General features: G+C 39.1%; 1 protein-coding gene across 1 annotated transcript in view; it reads left to right on the top strand.

The window, feature by feature from the left end:
* The window catches only part of aff2 (AF4/FMR2 family, member 2), a 153,453-nt gene that overhangs the window by 108,177 nt on the left and 25,802 nt on the right, over positions 1-19,474 (top strand). The window contains exons 11-17 of the mRNA XM_044204347.1: positions 11,455-11,572; positions 12,804-12,909; positions 13,022-13,172; positions 13,350-13,565; positions 14,519-14,723; positions 17,864-18,928; positions 19,111-19,226. Of these exons, the coding sequence (XP_044060282.1) occupies positions 11,455-11,572; positions 12,804-12,909; positions 13,022-13,172; positions 13,350-13,565; positions 14,519-14,723; positions 17,864-18,928; positions 19,111-19,226 (1,977 nt within the window). The remainder of the gene's footprint in view (positions 1-11,454; positions 11,573-12,803; positions 12,910-13,021; positions 13,173-13,349; positions 13,566-14,518; positions 14,724-17,863; positions 18,929-19,110; positions 19,227-19,474) is intronic.

The raw sequence follows: 19,474 nt of genomic DNA, 5'->3' as shown, positions 1-19,474 counted from the left end.
GAATATAATTATCGATGGATGTATGAATGGTATTCCTCCACTTTTGGTACAATTATGCACCAGTGCCTTGTCAGTGGGTCAAATAGCTTTATATATTTGGTAGACTGCAATAAAGTAACTGCAATAATTTCATAAATCCTCCCAAAATGCTCCACATATCATACATGCACTCCAAGGTCAGATAAACAAGCACACATGCGAGTATCCATGCGAACACACGCTGGAGTGTACGTGCACACACACACACACAAGAGTGTGAGTGATGGCGAGAGAGACGGAGAGAGAGATTGTAAAGCCAGCTGTGCAGCGGGAAGCCCTGCCAAGTGGAGGGCAGAACCAGCGAGCTGAAGGCAGATGATAAGATGACAGATGAACTGAGCCCAGATGGCCCCCACATCTCCACTTCACAGTCCCGTAATACCCTTATAATTCTACAAATTCTCACTCAGTTCTTTAGTCATTTTAAGGGCCTATATTTACCTACTGTATATGAACGCTTGACTACAACTGCTGTATTTCAGCATGATCCTCCTGCTTCACACTCTGTTACATCTTGTCTCTACTGACTGCAGTTTATCTGAGCCTTGGCCTGTCTGGCTCAAAGCCATCGCTCCATTGTTTTTAGAGGCTGATCAATTCAGTTTTCCAGCAGAAGCGATTGGGAGGAGAGAAAAAAGCTGTAACTGTCTATTGTCTGTTGATTGTCCTCCTTATGTTCAATTCCTGCTGGTTAATTAATGGTGACACAGTCCAAACTGAACCGTACAGTGTAACACAGATGGACCCTGGAGGAAAACACAGTGATTATAGGATGCTAATATCTGCTTCTTCTCTGAAATCATGTATGAGGAATGGGACAGCACAGTATGTATAATAATTAATGGATCCAGGATATGTGGACAATATTGCAAACTGCCTAAATACAATAAATCAATATATTTTTACACTACATAACCAGTGATCTCTGCAAACATTAATATCACTGACTCATCTGACAGAGTAATATCAAACATTCATATATGCAGGGCCATAGCCAGGATTTTAGAGATACTGATGTCATGAATTCCCCTTGCACAATCCCACCCACCTTATTCATTCTTGACTGGCCACCAACCACATTTTTACAAAAATCACAAACTTTCACACTTTATATGTTCTATTATATTTTCTGCAAATGTTATCTTCTTGCATTATGGCCTGAATGTAGGTTCAGAGCCTTCTCTACCTTGCCAGGTATGTAATTCTGGCTGAGAATCCTAAATCACTTTTATTTTATTTAGGGTTTTTTTTGTTTAAAATTGACTATCTTTAAGATATTTAGTCTAAAAAAATATCAGACCCAACATGTGTAATATTTCTGTAATGTAGACTGTAAACTCCTTCATGTCATTAAACTGCCCAAACATCCTAAAATATTAAAGAAGACATGAAGCAGATGTGCTAATACTAAGGGTTATATAGTCTCTAAAAATAAAGACCATATTACCCCAGTATCAGCACATCTGCACTGGCTACCAGTAAAGTTTAGAATTGATTTTAAGATCCTACTGATTACTTTTAGAGCACAGAAAGTTCTAGCCCCTAGTTATATTGCTGACCTTTCAACTCTCTACGAGCTCCTCGGGCAAGGCCCCTTTTGGCTGTTCCACAGTCCAGACTCAAACCTAAAGGTGACTGCACTTTCTCTAATTGGGGCGCCTGTACTTTGCCTGAGGAAACTAGGCTAGTTTCATCTTTTAAATCCCTTCTAAAAACACACTTATATAAACAGTTTTTTTATGTGAACTTGTATGTATAGTTTTTGATCTGTTCTTAATAGTATCTCTGTTTGTTGGTATATTTTTAGCTGTATCTGTTTACCTCATATTACCTTTATTTTTATTCTGTATTGCTACTGTTTTGGGTTTTAAAATATGTAAAGCACTTTGTAAACTTTGTTTTTAGAAAAGTGCTATACAAATAAAGTTATTATTATTATAATAATAGTAACTACAGCCCTGTACGTATATTAAAGCTACTGTATTCAAAACTTGCTGGGAAAAAAACACTGAAAAAACTGAAGAAAGAAATAGTTTTCTTTTCTGTAATCCTAGTACAAGTGTCCTTGTTGAGGTGTATTACTATTGTTTTTGGGTCAAGGGAGTTTAATATATTATCCAAAACCCCAGCCATGATCAGGTTTTCAGTATCCTGTTAATGTTTTTCTAAAAACCTAGGATAAAATATAAAATCAGACCCATCCCAGACCCTTAATCTTCAAGAGATACTCTCTAAAGAAAATAGCAAGGACGGTGGAGGTTGAGGGAGTTCATAAGGGAGGCAAGAGCCTTCTGGACACGATTAATAGATACAGGTGGTAGACAAGAAATTTGCTCATGTCAAGGCTGAACATGCAAAGCGTCAGTCTAAAGAGGGAAAATGGTCCTGACATCCCGTCCCAGGTGACCAAACAGTTAGCTGAAATCTTAAAGAGCAAAGTGGAGGGTAAACATCAGCCATGACCTGCTACCACATCCTGTGAGATGAATAACAAGTCAGTGTGGTGATGAGCTAGCAGCAGTCCAATGGTGTAGCGCTGGAGCTCTCACATCATGTTTGGTGCAAAAGTCTAAAGAAGCAGTTAAAACCTGACACAAAGGACAGCTTGAAGACAAATACAATTGACTTACAAGTGGCATTCTAAAAGTGCAATTCCTGAATATAATAACTAGAACTAAATATAATTATTGCTAAATATAAACAAAAGATAGAGAGATCACACCACCACCAAAAATTCAACACACAGGATTGTAACCTGCTAGGACTCTTAATGTTAATGTTTAAAGAACGGATTGTATACATCAGTAATTTCAAAATATTAGTGTTTGATATTTTTGTCATCATTTAGTCAAACACTTCAGTTACATAAAATATACCTGTAATATACAGTATATGGCTGAAAAATCAATTCAAGTAAAATGTAATGAGGACTGATGAGATAGGGCAAAGTGGAAGGAGCAGGAAATGTAGTTGAACACAGACTCGCACTTAAAATTTGTGCTGACTAGTAATCTTATTTGAATATTAATCTTGATTGCTTTGCTAAATTGCTACTCGCTAGTTAGCAGACTAATGAAGCAAAATATCAATAGTTTAATTTCAATTAGTGAACTTTTTTGAAGTTGGAGCTCATAATGTATTGTCAGGCAAAAAGAAAAAAAAAAAGCAAGTGGCTGCGTTGGTGGGTGAATGTTAGGTAACGAGGCGATGAGATATGATCCAGGAAGACCAGTCCGAGTAATAGATCTCTGAACAGTTTGTAATATTATGAGACAGGATTTTACAGACAGCTATCACTGAGAAAGTCATGTTACCAAGTAATCACTGTGTTTGCATGTATTTGATTGGCCGAAGAAGATGATGTTGAATTGCACTCCCCGCTGCAACAACGCAGTTGCCTCATTGAAATGAATGAGATGGGTGACTTTTTTCACGCAGTAGTGTTGTCTGACTGAACACAACCTTAGAATAGTGACAAAAACCGAAGTTTAAAGTGTTTCAGTGACCCGGAGTTGGAAACAATCTACTTTACTTTCAGGCCGTTCCCTTTTATTGATAACATGAGTGAACTGACCTGCATCCATACAACAGGCCTTTTCAGGTAACTCTCAGGCGTACTGTAAAAAGACATTATTTTCTTACAGCCAGTTCTCCACTTCACCTTGTCAATGGTGCCAACCATGAATACTGCCAGCTTTTTTAAGTCACTGTATACCAAAGTGTAGCTGCTAGCTTAGCTGTAGCCTGTAAGAATGTGGGTGTCGTGTGGATCTTGTGAGGCCCATTGGACATATCAAACCAACAGATCATTTTGTCAAGGCTGTAAGGCTTTCATTTCCCCTGTTGTGCTTGTGATTTTATCACACAAATAAACAGACAGACACCAAAGCCTCCGCTGGAGCCTGAAGATCTGACAAAGGCTATTTTCTTAGTCTTATCTGTTTTGCTTATGCAACACTGACACAGGCATACACACAGAAAATAGAGTGAAGGCTGTGCGTCCTAAGTAAGCAAAAGAGTTGTGTTGATGTATGCAATATAAAAAGAAAAGACAGAAGACACCTATATGAAACATTGAAGAGGAAATTGTCTTTAGTGTTTATACTGTATACTGTTTGTGTTTGTTTGTTATGTTCTGCATTGTTACATGGAGCTGAAAAGAGATTATAAATGCATGAATGAGGAAATGTAAGATATTATGGTAAACAAAGGATATCAAGAACATGTGGCTGTTAATGAGAGCTAATGTGGAAATAAAACTTTACAGAAGTATACCTGAATAAAAGATACAAAAATACCTTTTAACAAATGGGTGAAACTTTGCTTTGTGGTTAAAAACAATAGTATTTCACACACAGTGACATATAGTGGTTTGAAAAAGTGTTTGCCCCCTTCCTGATTTCTTTTTTGTTTTTCATTTTTTACAAAATGCAGTTTTTAAATGAAGCAACAACTTCAATCAAGCATTTGCGATAACGTGCAATGAGTCTTTCACAGCGCTGTGGAGGAATTTTGGCCCACTCATCTTTGCAGAATTGTTGTAATCCAGCCACATTGGAGGGTTTTCGAGCATGAACTGCCTTTTTAAGGTCAAGCAACAGCATCTCAATAGGATTCAGGTCAGGACTTTAAGTGTGACAGACATGCAAAAAAATAAGAAATCAGGAAGGGGGCAAACACATTTTCACACCACTGTATGTTTGACCATAATTGACTACAAGGACAATGTATTTAAAATAGTCACTGGATGTCCATCAAGTCATCCATCCAGATATAATGCTTTGCTAAAATTTTAACAAATGAACTCTTGGATGAAGTTTATACATCTTAATTTCAACAAAACTTCACAGAAATGTATCTAAAATTTCCAGTAGAAAGCCAGTCCAGTCTGTCAGTCTGCACCAGCTGGCGGTGCATTTTAATTTGGCACCGACTACGGCATTAAATTATTTTCGACGGCTGATGGCTGATTCCTGAGAAGGAAAAAAAGAGGAAAGCGAGCCAGATGTAATGCTTTCACACACGCATACTCATCTCCTTTCATCTTGTTCTTCCAGCACATACTGTTTATGTTGCCAGAATAAAATAGGCTAGAGAGCACTCAACTGAAAATCCTATTGAGAGGAAAAGACACTAACGCTTTCCTTTAACTTCACACGGTGCTATTTAAACAACAACACAAACATATCAGTGTGGGAAATACAGACTGGTCTCATGCTTCCAGCCAATTTTATCTTTTGGCAAATGAAAGGATGATATGAAACGCCATAAAAAGACTACCATCAAATTTAGAAAATGTGCCTTGCATGATTTTGTATAGCATATACAACCCATTGGCGAGTTTCTCTCATCGAGTAAAAGAGACATTTCATGTTGTAAACATCCAATAATAAGACAGTGAAAACAAAATTACATGCAGCAAACTTCATTCACTCAATCATACATTCCCCTATGTGCTGCTTCAGGCCCTGGGCTAATACAGGACAAAGCCCAGCAATCCCAGAAATCCTATCTTATCCAGCATTTCCAGCACTAATAACAAGTGAGAACAGCACACTTCTACAAAGCAGACACTCGCTTGATGTTTCTTCTCACCTTGATTTCTTGCCAAATGTCGTATCGACAATGTGGGCTAGCCCACCAGGGGAAGTGATTTGTTTCCCAGATTTAAAATGTAGACAATAAGGTGTTGCATCCACCAAATGGTATTATTTTTTGTGGTACAATGAGAAGCAGTTGGACTGCGTCTGTGATACACTGTCTAGACTGGCTGCACATCCACTCCCAATCAATGTGGATTTAGTGGAGGAGAATCTCAGATAACAATTATTCTCCAGAAAAACTAAGTGCTAGGTTTTGTTATACAAGCTGTTTTTGTCTGAAAAATAAGTACTCAGTGACACTTGAATGTTTATGTCCAGGGCTGTGGTTACCATTTAAGGAGACTGAGGTCATGTCTTCTGTGATATATTAAAAAAAAACCTTTTCTAAGTTTCTATGCAATTGATTGATTTGCTAAATCTTTCCATTGCACTTTGGTGCATTTTGCTTTTATACAGCCAAGCATAAAAACTTTTTTTGTGATATTTCAACTTTCTTGCAAATTTCCAGCATTTCCACTCATTTTTTTTATATGCAAATTGAAAATGTGCATAAAAACAGGTGGATGGAAACATATTTACTGACTGCTGCTGTTCTCAACAACAACACAAACTTCATAAATATTTAAATATTTGCTGCTTGTCCATACAAAAAGTTGTCAGTTTGAAAGATGAATAAAAATGTTACACACTGTAGTTGTGCCACAGTCTGGTCAGCATCTTCTTTCAGATTTGAATCACGAATACTAATGAGTCTCTTCTACAACAGAGAGCTGCTGCTGACTCACAGGACTCTTGGTTCTCTTTAGTTACACATCAAAAGATTCTTTAAAGGCAATAAGGGACATAAAAAACAGACAGCGACAGAAGTCCAGGAAATGTCTCTTATTGCCATCTGTCTGGCATCTCTACCTCAATCTTCCAGTAATCCATGTATGAACAGGCCGTTCACTATAAAAAACTGAAACAATGTTTGACAATCCTGATACAAGAAACGTCACATCTCACTGACTTTAATATATAATTTGTCAGATCGCATCTTGTTTGTGTTTCAGGCAGTGATAGCAGCGGATGAACACAACACATACATTATAGTCCAGTAGAGAATAGATATTATACTTTTAAAACAACCCTATCGCCAGACAAGAACATTAATATTGGACAAATCTGAAAAAGTTTATGTTTAATGAGAATGGCTGTGTCAGAAATCCGCTACATTTGTGCGCTACATTTACCCTCCGCCAACTGAGTGTGTAATTTATGCACAATATAGGGCCCTCAACAATTCAAAAAAGTAGTGTCCATGGTATTTACACACTTATACTTTCTGCTAACAATCCCACAATGCAAAGCGTAAGATTTTATACATGTGAAAATGAACACTGACTACTCTACAGCTGTCAGTGATTACCCAAAATGATGATTGATAAGTGTCTGAAATCTCAATTTACTGCTGACTATGTAGTAAAATACTGAATGTCTTTTCTATAGGGAGTAGTGAATAAGTGAGCAAGGGAGTGATTTCAGAAACAGCCTTTTTTTCAGTGCCAAACATTTTTAAATTCTTCCTCTCTACAATATCTGCACATGGCAATGTGGTATGTTTAAAGCGGCACTAGTCAATATTTTTATATTAACAATAGATCAAATAACTATGTGTAATGTGAAAGGTGTCGCTTTTGGTGATGAACCCACAGAAAATGATCACCGGACGCTGCAGTTCCCCTCAGCTCCGTAGAGTCTTTTAGCATCTTTCAGCTCATTGTTTTGGCTTGACGGCCAGCAGCTTTACTGTTTTAGTTCACTCAGCTCTCTAAGCAACCTGGTTTCCAGCAGCAGCAGGCAGCTGTTTTCAGCAAAAAACCTCTGATAAACCCACTGTACACTACCTACTCAGCACCAAATAGAGCTGGGTATCGCCACTGTTTTAACGAATCGATTTGATTCCGCTTCACAAGGTCCCAATTCGATTTTCGATTTGATTAGGGACATTTCAGTAACAATACCAATTTTGCTTAGATATGAAAGAGATTCTCAGAGAACTAATGCTGTAAATTGTACAAGAAACCCTCCAACCTGGTGCATTATTAAAAATATGAATGTTAACAATAAAAATGTACCCTTTAAATCACCTATGATAGAGATGATATTTCCACTCAGCTGCATAATATGTTATAGAGTTTTAGTGTTATTCACGCTTTAATACTGCGTGTTTATGTATCATCATTTATATGCACTGTTTGTGAACGTTCGGAGCATCTATGTGTTGTTTTTAGCTCAGAAAGAGTTAATCAAGCTAGCAGCACAACATGTGAAAACAGCCAAGTCTGTAAAGTTTCCCCGAGTATTCCAGTATTGCAGCCCAACTCGCTGCACTTGCATTTATCTGGTAATCAGAAACACGACTCAGAATGAATGCTAATGTTGCTGCTTTGTGTCTGCTGGATGTGTACGTAGGCAAGGGTTTGCTAACACGTTTGCCATGTCAACTTTTAAGGTGATATGATGTCAATTTTGTGTTTACAGCTTGTTGTGCTGCCCCCAAGTGGCTAAAAAAAATTATTAATGCAGGTTTAAGGTTAGCATAAACTGTGGTTATGGCAAATAAACTATGCTAAAGCATGCTTAAGGTTAAGCAACTAAAACACAAAGGGAACAATACTTCTCAATTGACACTGAGTGTTAGCATTGGACGTAAATCATAAGGTTCAGGATTGCCCAATATGAACACAATGCCTAGGGCTACTGGTCTATTTTAAAACTGTAAATTTAAAAATGTATTACTCACACTGTTTATTGGATTTATGATGACACAGTGATTCACTGCCAATTTTTGTTTGTATGGGCTTGGCCTCATCAATAATCTCCCCAGGTCATTTAGAAATAATGTGGATGAAAGAAATTCAAATTCTCCTGCTTAGACAGAAAGCTGAATGTGATGAGCAATAACTTACTAACCGTAATGGGAATCGTATCTCTGATTACATTTCTTGTTTTGTTGTGATGCTGATTTACCAGCCGGCACCAACAATGAAAACCAAAATGAAAAGTCGGATATACAAGATCTTACTATTCAAGCTCCTTGCATTATTTAGTAAAATCTGAATCTAACTAGCTTTCTTATATTAGTTCAAAACAGTTCCTGAAGCCGCTTTGATATGTTTTCCAAACACACAACTGGCAGTGGTTGCATGGAGGAGGGTCTGCATATGGAAGACTGAAACAAACACACACACAAACATGTATACAGGGAGTTTAACTCGACGCTTTGCCAATATTGTTTTAACTGTGATGCTATTAGAGCAAACTGAGGTGAGAATTTAATTGAAATTGAAAGGGAGAAAGAGGGAGAGACAAAGACAAGAGATGAGTAATGATAGAAAAAGAAAAACAGGGCAGAGACTGCTTTCATACAGTATCTGTCACTGTGTGTGTGTGTGTGTGTGTGTGTGTGTGTGTGTGTGTGTGTGTGTGTGTGTGTGTGCGTGCGTGTGTGTTGCCTGCGGAACAGTTGATGGATTTGCTGCTTGACTGCTCACACAGATTGGTGCCTGCTGTGATGGCAGCCTTGAATTGAAATTACATGCGCACTCACACACACACACACACACACACACTCACACTCACACACAAAGAGAACTACACGTAATTGCAATTTCTGTGTGTGCGAGTGCGTTCGTGTGTATTCTTAAGTCGGGACGAGCGGGTGTGTTGCCTCTAGGAGGCCATTTCAAAGCACTGTGGAAGGATGGATGAACACAAGGCCAACTAAAGCACCAGAGAGGATGAGACAGTTGAACAGGTTCAAAATGCTGTGTTTATGCGTTTATTAATAGCCATTTATTATATTCTGTGTCAGATGCTTAATTTTTATTGAATCAGTGACAGGGTGGCTGGCTTCCCGAATTATTATCCTTTTTGGTGAAATGAGACAAGAACACAACAGAACAGATAAACAAAAATTAATTTATACAGCTTGAAGAGAGTTCTGTTTTGCTTAAAAGTTTGATGATGCGTTCTGCTAATTGAGGCAGTTGATAACAGTGGATAGAATCCCCCCTTCCCCCAGCGTAGATTTTGTATGTAAGGATGAGGAAGAATGAGATGAACATCCAGCTACACCACCTGGGGAATTTCACCGCAGGAAATAACAATAGAGAAGAGTAAGATAGTGTTATGAACTGACCAGAGACAAGACACACAGGTTCTCCATGGAAAAAACAATGTTACTAAAAGATGAAAATAAGTTTTACAGTAAAAATCTGTAGTAGCTGGAACTAACAAATGGATTACTAGTTGAAAGTCAGTATATATGTAAGGCAGGAAATCAATTCTTTATTATAAAAGTAGATTTATAAAAGTATACTTATATAGTTTTATTCCTTAACAGGCCAGTACTCAGCTTCTCTTTAGATTAGAAACTGACTTAACTTACACCAAAAACAACACAACAGGTACCGGTTGGTTCAGATGAAGCTATGAGCAAAACCCAAACAAATTTCGGAGAAGGACCTCACACTGCACAAAATATATATTACTGAAAAGCTTACACCAGCAAAACAGCAGTTGTACTGACACTGCACTGTATTAGCATGACTCTCCACCAAACATACACCTAAACAAATCAATAATACTTGTCCTGCACCTTATTTACCACTTCATGGGGATTGCAAACAAATATTTCAGCTCACTCACAGGTCAACTCATTCAAACTAGACCGGTAGGGAGCCACAATTTTGAAAACAAAGCCACAGGACAAGGTTAGATTAAGACAGAAAGCCATGCCCCAGCAGGTGCCTTAAATAACCCTGACACTGATTGAGACTAGCTGGCAGAATGAGTCCGTAAAGATGACAGGGCTTCATTTAAATGTAATGAGGAAAACATGTTCTCTACCACACATGCAAGTTTCATTTGTAAGTTGTTCATTTCGAGAACTATCCACCAGGCTGTCAAAAGCTCAGGAAATTAGAATGGTTTTGAAGCAGTTGAAATATTTGATATATGTACCTATGAAGGGTAATCTTGAAATTTTAATGTTTTTAGGAGAAGATACACATAACAAGGTAATGCATCTGATTTGCTAAATCATAGTGAAGAAAGTATTTCCATTACGAAGGTGAAATAATGGCAGTCTTTTTGAATGTACATTTTTTGGAATCAGTGAAAAAAGGTAGTTGAGTTGAGGTAAAATTTTTGCTCTTAAACGTTTTCCCTAGCATTTCAGTGTGAGTTAGATGAAACAACTCAGTGTTGGCCTTGGGTTTTCTAAGATAGGAAGAATGGCGTATTTAGCCCTGAATATTCTGAGCGCGTAGGAGGTTGATCCCCTCCTGTAGTGCATTTGATCGTTCTTGAAGATGAAGTAAAACATCGTCTGCATCGAATTGAATCTTTTGTTGTGAATCCCTTTTTCTTTTCAGTTCTGCCATATAGAGCCAGCAGGTGGTTTGTTTAAAATATCACATAGCAAGGGAGAGAGTGGGCATCCCTGTCAGGTGTGTGAAACTTTGTGATGTAACCCTGTTAGTAGTCACAGTGGCCATCGATGTGCTTTCCTCACCATCCAGTAAATCAATAACTGTCTTTGTTTTGTTACAGTGTGACATGTTGATTATATTCCGCAGTCCTCACACATTACAGATAGACCGTCGTCCCTTGATGGTTTTTGGTCAGAGTGGATTTAGAAAGAAATTCTCCTTTGATTTTTCCAACTGTTGGAATGACTTATTTAACATACAAGCACGTAACAAACAGAAATGGGGTTTTTTTGTGTGTGTGTGTGTGTGTCTTTCTTTCTTTCTTCTGTCTGTAGTGGAGCATCAGGGAGCAGCAGTGAATCAGAGAGCAGCTCAGAGTCGGACACAGACGAATCAGAGAGCAGCTCCAGTGACAGCGAGTATAATCAGGCCTCCCGCACAAACACTCCAGAGGTAAGATGACAAGTGTGTTTCTGTGTGGGAATGTGTGTGTGTTTATGTGAATTCCATGTAACATGAGTTTATGGATGAAATGTATGGAATAGATGGAACATAAGCAGAACTGAACTTTCTTTTCATGTGAAGAAACAAGCGAATTTAAATTTTTGTGGAAGAAACAACTGTGTAACGAATGTCAATCTCTAGTATTATTATTAGAATATTCAGTATTATGTTTCATATATTGAGAAATACAATACACTCAGTGTTACATCACATTACCATCATTTAGCCGAGGCTGGTCCATAGCCACTTAAAATAAGTACATTCAACCTCCATACAGTAGGAACAAGAGCTAGTAGCATCAAGTGTATATACCAATCACAATATTAGTAAAAAAAGTAACATTTTATTATTATGAACCTTAATTTATGGATTATTTCCATTGTTCAATAAACAGTCAGTATAGTTGCCACATGCATATTTCCAACCCCAGTTTGGAGACAACCAATCATGTTTATACCAGCTTTCAAAATCTCATTTTGCTGTTTCACAGGCAGAGGAAACATTAGCTTTTATTACAGAAATCCCAATCATTAAGCAATCATTCAACAATTGGCAGTAAAAGTCATTGACAATGTCATGTGTGTCTCCAGCTCTGACAAGTGTCTCCATTTTTGTTTACATTTCATAAAGAGACAGATGCAATTTTACTGCCTTCTTTTATTCTCCCTGATACACCACTATTCACTTCACAGTGTGTCTGGCTGCCTGTACATTAAACGGTCTCTTCCCACGGTCTCTGGGTGGTGCTCTGAAAGTCATAAAACTCCTACTGCAGAAAGCTGAATTATAACATTATTTATCACATTATTTTAATGGCTCAACGCTGCCTGGTTTGATAGGCTTATGCAGCCATACGCACTGAGAGAAAGAGAGAGACATGCAGAGAAAGAGAAAGAAAATCATTTAGTAGCATGAAAAACATAGGCAGCTATATGTTAAAATAATCCACAACACAGAAATCGAATACAGCTACAGATCTCACTAAAAGAAGTTCTATTTTCTGTCTGCAAACAATATGCACTTTAATGATTTATGATTTCAAGAGAGTTTTTCAGACCAAATAAAATTTTGCTATGACAGTGAAACTACAGATACAACCATCCTAATAAAACGTTGGTGTTGCAGAGTGTATTTACTTCTGAAATATCTAATAATCTAAAAGTTGTTTTTCCCACTATAGCCTGAGCCCCCCTCCACTAACAAGTGGCAGCTGGACAGCTGGTTGAATAAGGTCCAAGCTCAAACCAAACCCCTGGTTCCCCCTCAGCAAGAACATCATGGCACAGGTTGGTATAGACCATTACATCCACTGTGTCTAAAAGAAACTACGGCTTATAGTAAAAGAAAAATCTAGTTTCATCTGGAATACTTATTCTGGTCTAATGGTCCTCTTCCCAGGCTCCATCGCCCAGGGTCCGGACACTTTCTCTCCAAGGAGTGAAGCACCAGGAGTGGGTACGGCTGCCAAGACCAAGCCCTGCGGATCCAACAGCACCCCTGTTCCAGCGGCACCAACAGTGGAACACAAGGAAACAAGGGGAGCTTTCTGGTAGGAGCTACAAGTGTATTTGTTTGGAAATTTGCCAAAGTAACTTTTCAAATTCCATCTGTTGAATTAATTAATGAATGAATGCAACACTGGCAGGTGAACAAATTGTAGGCAACAACTGACAAAAAAAAAAGCATCTCAGACAATAAAAGAAAAATCCATTCTTGCTCCCCGCAGCCCAGGCAGAGAGAAGGCCAAGGCCAAGCTCAGCCAGAAGGCCTCAGCGGATGGCCAGAGGTCAAAGATGAGGCTGTCACCGGGCCTGTTGTCAGGGCCAGAGGTCACGACCCCAAGGAGGAACACCACAGGGAAGAAACAGCCCAGGCGGACAGAGAGATCAAACAGTGTGGAGGATAATCAGAGCCAGACATGGAACAGAGCAAACCAGCATAGGTAAGGAAGGGAGAATAAGGCCCCTCCTTAACATTTCAGCTAAGTTGTTTGTTCCATTACACCTATAAAATTGATGCTTGCCAATATTTATTGTTCTTAGATAGACAGATTAAATTGACAATAATAAAAGGTAAATACCAAACAGCGAAGACCCAGTCCTGACATGCATGCCATGTTCATGTTAATAGTGGATGGTTTAGCTACATCTTGTTGCATGACAATCTCTGATAAAACTGAAATATTTGGCAAATTGACCAGGAACTACATTCTTTAAAATTTTGTAAGGGAGACCTATTTGAATAATTCTTCTTTTTACTGTAACAGATGTGTACGGGGGGGTAATTTTGATATTGGGGTTAGGGTAATTGTTTCAACTTGAGTGTGATATTTTATGGAGAGCAAAACAATTGTAAAAACGTATTTCTTGACTAGTAAGTAGTATAGAGTATATTACAACTTACATGTCACTTGTTATTTGTAAAACTATTACAGTTACTGTTAAGACAACACTGCCTGTGTTGAGAGCTTATAGAGGCTCTAGTGGAACACTGAGCTTCTTGGCAGCTAGCCACTGAACACTGTCACTCCCACATCTGTTGTGAAAAATGCTCAGATTGAGTAGAAGCCATGCCAAACTGCCTGCTCAGCTTGATGTTGGGCTAGTTATAAAAAAAACTTTATTCTTTTCTCCCTCAGTCACCCTTTCCCTTTCCATTTTTAAGTCTTCCACATCCAAACAAGTTCAGCTGAATACATGCTGTTTTCAATTATTTCATGCTGTCTTATATTTTGTCATTTTAAGACACATTCAACCCCCTGGAGCTGGCCAAGGCAAACATTATCTTCTACTGTTTGTCAGGGTAAAACTGCACTACGGTAGCAGTGCCTTGCTCAAGGGTGAATGTAATTCGGATTGTGACACTTCCTCTTATTGTGTTTTTTCCCCACTGCAGCCCTGCAGCTAGGGAGAAGGACCTGTTGCCGCCCCCCTCCCTGGAGCATCCGAACCCCCCGAGGCCACGAAGCAAACCCCCCAGTGGGAAAACAGCCCCCAGGAAAGAACCTCGCAGTGCTACCAACTCAAACAACAACGCAGTTACTCCACCAGCGGCGCTACAGCAAATCCCTGTGCCAATACCTGCTGTCAGTGTAAACCAGGTTAGTGTTTGGGGGTGGGATATTGGGGGTGGGATACACGTGTGTGTGTGTTTGTGGGGGGCGTAGATAGTTTCTCCATATTTCTTCTGACTGTCTTCTCAGTGATGGCCTTAATGGTTGCCCATAATAATACTAATGTCTCAAAGTGAATCCAATTATTTATTCGTGTTAGAATGCTAACTTTGGTGCATTGAAATGAAATGATACAAAGTGAGTGTCATCCAGGCACCTGTCCCACACACCGTGGGACATTTTCCCTTTACTTATCAGCATGTGGAATATGTAAAGACACAGTTTAAAACCAACACTGTCCAAGTGTCCTGTAATGATCATTTCATCCTTATAGTCTCTGGATGATTTGACAAAGTCATAAAATTCCGCAGGATAAAAACTGTATTATTACGTGACTATTATGGCTCAACACTGACTGGTTTTATCGAAATATGGAAAGTAAGAGAGGGAGTCAAAGAGATAGAACTGAATCATCGACCATCGTCTTATCCTATAATGAGTTAACACTCCGTGGTTTTATGAAGATTGGGTAGTTGCAAGGAGAAAGAAATATAAAGAAAGCAAGCAAGAAAGAAAACCACAGCAAGCTGGCTTTATGTAACTAAGACAAAGATAGAAAAGGACATGAATGAAGATTAGAACATTAAAAATCAATAGGTCAAAATATCATTGTCATTAACAAAGAATCAACAGCATATTATTAAAAATTGTGTGTCTCTACAGTGTTAGACGTACAATGAAATACCACAGGCCCAAGAACAGCGTGATTTAAGCCTAAACAGTCTGTAAACGAGCCCATAGTCATAAAAAACCTTGTAAATTTTGACCTTATGTAACTCGAGAGAAGAAGTCTGAAACCCACTGAGGGAAGGTTGACATATGAGAGAGCTGAATGTACACGCTCATCTTTGGAGGAACAAAACAAGTTCACACAACGCACTCTAGAATATATATTTTTTTAGGATGTGCCATGTTTTGATCTTTGTTGATCTTCATGACACCGGTGCCTCATATCATTATATTTGTTTGCTTTGAAATTTCCTCTCTATTTTTATGCCATCATTCGGAAGAAAATATGCTTGAAAAACTGAGACAATTAACAAATTAACAACTGTCAATAATACTGAAACAATTAAAACTGCATTTTGACATCAACAACTAGCAAACAGTGGCTCATCAGCCCCTTCTCCCACTACGAGGCTTTACCTCAGCTACTGTGTATGACTTTAAAGGTACATTATTTAAGGTTAGGAGGCAAAAACTGTAGAATCAACCATTATAAAAAATACTCTGAATGTTGATGTAATGGTTTTGAGGTTAATTCTCAAGGGCTGTCATTTTACATCGATTGTATTATATTTACATATAGAGGTGCATTACATAATCTGCTGTCAACAACAACCTACAATAAGTCTCCACTTTCACCAGCTGAAAAATTCCGCCATTTTGCCCAAGAGTGACTTAACCTAAAAGTCAAGAGGAATGCTAATGTCTGCAACCTGTCAGTGCTGTCACGACACCTGATCCGCTGTCAGCCTTAGCTGCGCAGAACAGCTGGCAGGACAGCTAATGTTAGTGTCAACAGTCAGAATAGAAAAACTTTCCACAAAACACTGCTGAAGACTTCTGTTCAAGAAAGGAAAAGCTTTTGCCAGCAGTGTAAATAAGCATTATACAGGGGCCAGTATATTTTTCTCTTTTTAAACAAAACACAGCATGGTGTTTATTGAAAATGGATTCAGCAGATGGCAACATGCATTGGTCTGATTCCAAAAGTTTGAGAAGACTGTCTCTTTGTGTCTGCCAAGCATGTGGGTTTTGCTCAAGACTGGGAACATTAGTGGTATTCTCTTCGCTGCATCTACCTCTGTAGTTGCTTTCTCATGTTGATGTTGCATATGCAGCGCTGCGACTCACTTCCTTTTGTTTCAAGCAACAATCACTGATCACTTCACATCGAAAATCAAGCATTCCTTGTCTGAGGGACAATTTTGATTGGATACAAAACAAGGTCAGAGATGCAGGTGAAACTCTGCAGCGCTACCAAGAAAATAAACGCTGCAGACGCAGGCCGATTCTGCTTGCTGCCACACAAGAACAATGTCAGGACGCAACAGCTGTAAGACAGTTTCTTCACTTAAAGGAAGAAAACCGGGTGATATTTAATTTTTTTCTTATTGTCTACAATCTATCAAAAGACCAAAGCCAACAATGACTCGATCCTAACAAGTACTGTCCTTGTATCCCAAGCCTGATATAACATATTTCTCCGTGCAAAACCACACTGTTGCACTGGGTGACATGCTCCCTCATTACCATGAACATGGGCACTGTACTTTATTTTGATTCAATTCTGCTGCCATAAATACTCACCAGATGTGAATTAATCTGCAGCTGAAAATAGTCCCCAAAATGCACTATTTCTTCCTGTTCGAGCAATGTTTGCTAAAATCTGCAGTGCCCAGCTGTTTTAGGAGATTACTGAGCCTTTTTGAAATAAAACAAAAAAATAAATATATAAAAATAAATATATACATACATATATATATATATATATATATTTATTCATATATATATATATATATATTTATTCATATATATATATATATATATTTATTCATATATATATATATATATATATGATATGTGATAAAGATACACTTTCTTTTTGAAACTCTTTCACTTGTTGTGAAATGCATCTTTTAATTTGCGTGTGACAAACATCCGGCTGCCTGTGCTCAGTTGTGTGACTGGTGTGCACTGACATACAAAATTAGACAGTCAAACATTTCACTTCACAGATTAGAACAAGCTTATGCTGCCTAATTTGATTATACTTTCTGTCAACTGCAGTTTTTTGGGTTTTTTTGCAGGGGCTTAAAAATGCATCGGCAAATGGCATATATGCCAGATTTTTTTCAGATAAAATGCCCCCTTTTTATCATGCTAATAGTTGTTTACACAGTGAGGGTGTAGAGAGATTACAAGTTACTTTTGTGTGCAGTTTCCTGATTAGCAGCCACAGTGATTCTCATACGTTGGTGCATATGAATAATTCTTAGTCATATTATTCAATCAATTTAAAGCTCTCTCCCCTTTGTCTTTTGTCATTTTTGTCTTTAAAACAGGATAAGAGGAAACACAGAGGTCCAAACACCAAAATCACACCCAAGTCCCGAGAATTCATCGAAACTGATTCCTCCTCCTCCTCCTCTGAATGCCAGTCAGATTCAGAGGAAGCCATCAAAATCCCCGCTGTGCCACCTCAGACCACGCGCTCTGCGATTAACACACAGACTCTGTCCAACACACATGTACACACGCCTCTTCTCCCATGCCTGGCCTCTGTTAGCAGTATGGGGAGTCTGGGGACATTTGGAGGGAAGGGACTTCGAGTCAAAGATGGTAGCAATGTGACCACTAATGGTAGCAGTAGTAGTAATAGTAGCATCAGCAGTGGTGGTAATGGCGGCAGTAATAGCTGTAACTCCCTAAGCATTAGCAACATCAGTGGTTCATTTGGAACTTCTGTTCCTGATCCTGGAGGGTTAGGAGGACAGTGCAAAGACCTGGAGTCCATGTCACCACCTTCCAACACGGGGCATGAGGTGCCTCTCTCCCCCTTGAGGGAGTACCAAGAGATCCAGAGTTTATGGGTGAAAATTGACCTGAGTTTGCTCAGCAGGGTGCCTGGCCAGGGTTCGGGGGAAAGATCCAGAGCAGGAATCGCAGAAAGGGATGGGAGCGAAGGGAGAGACAGAGAGAGACAGGGGGAGAGGGAGAAGACAGGGGTGGCAGAGAGAGAAAGACAGAAGCAGGAAGAGAGAGAGTGGCCAGGGCTGAGAGAGAGGCAGAAGTTACCTAAAGGGGAAAAACAGGAAGAAGAAAATGAGCGATTAGTGCAGGACAGAGAGAGGCAAGGTGACAGAGACAGATTAACAGAGAGAGAGAGGCAGACGGACAGAGAAAGATTTGGGCTTGGGGAGAGGGAAAGGACGACGGGCAGGGACAGAGAGAAGGCATGCCAAGGTCTGGGGGTCCTGGACAACCCCCCTGTGCAAGAGCAGAGTAATCCCAGGCTGGCTGCGAGGACGGAGAGAGGAGAGAATGGAGGCAAACACAGGAGGCAGGCAGCTGGAAACATAGTGGTCCCAACAGACAAACACACCAGCAAGAGCAAGAGGAAACACAAGGTGTGGCATGGGATTTTCTGTTAGATTTTTCACTCAAATTCTCTTCACACACTCAAGTATGTTTAAGTCCCCAACCAATCTCTCCTATTATATTTTACTCTCAACTCCCCAATCTGTGTCCTTTCCCTCTCAAATGTATACTGTACTGAGATACAGTGTGTTCTCTGTCTTCTATATTCCAGTCGGACCACAGTGAGTCATCAGTCAACGGCAATAAAAAGCTGCGATTGGACAAAGACTGTCAGCTCCTCCCACCCTGCATCTCTCCAATACACAACCACAAGAACAGCTCTACAGAGTGAGTATTAACTCCCCCAACGGACTAAACTGGAGGAAAAATACACAATGCTGGAATGAAAGTTTGATACAATAACGTGTAGAACACAATCACTGATCTATCAAGTCACTGAGGTTCAACCCTCAATGGCTGATGTCTGCATTCTTTGTGATCAGTCTCATACCCAGTAGTTTACTGAAATAAAGTGTTTTGGTGCATCATTCACTGATATTTAAATCTATCAACAGAAGTTATTAAAACATTTCAAG

Source organism: Siniperca chuatsi, linkage group LG8 (genome assembly GCF_020085105.1).
Source record: "Siniperca chuatsi isolate FFG_IHB_CAS linkage group LG8, ASM2008510v1, whole genome shotgun sequence".
NCBI classification, from domain to species: domain Eukaryota; kingdom Metazoa; phylum Chordata; class Actinopteri; order Centrarchiformes; family Sinipercidae; genus Siniperca; species Siniperca chuatsi.
Note: the sequence above shows the minus strand (reverse complement) of the source record. Positions and strands in the feature narration are given on the sequence as shown.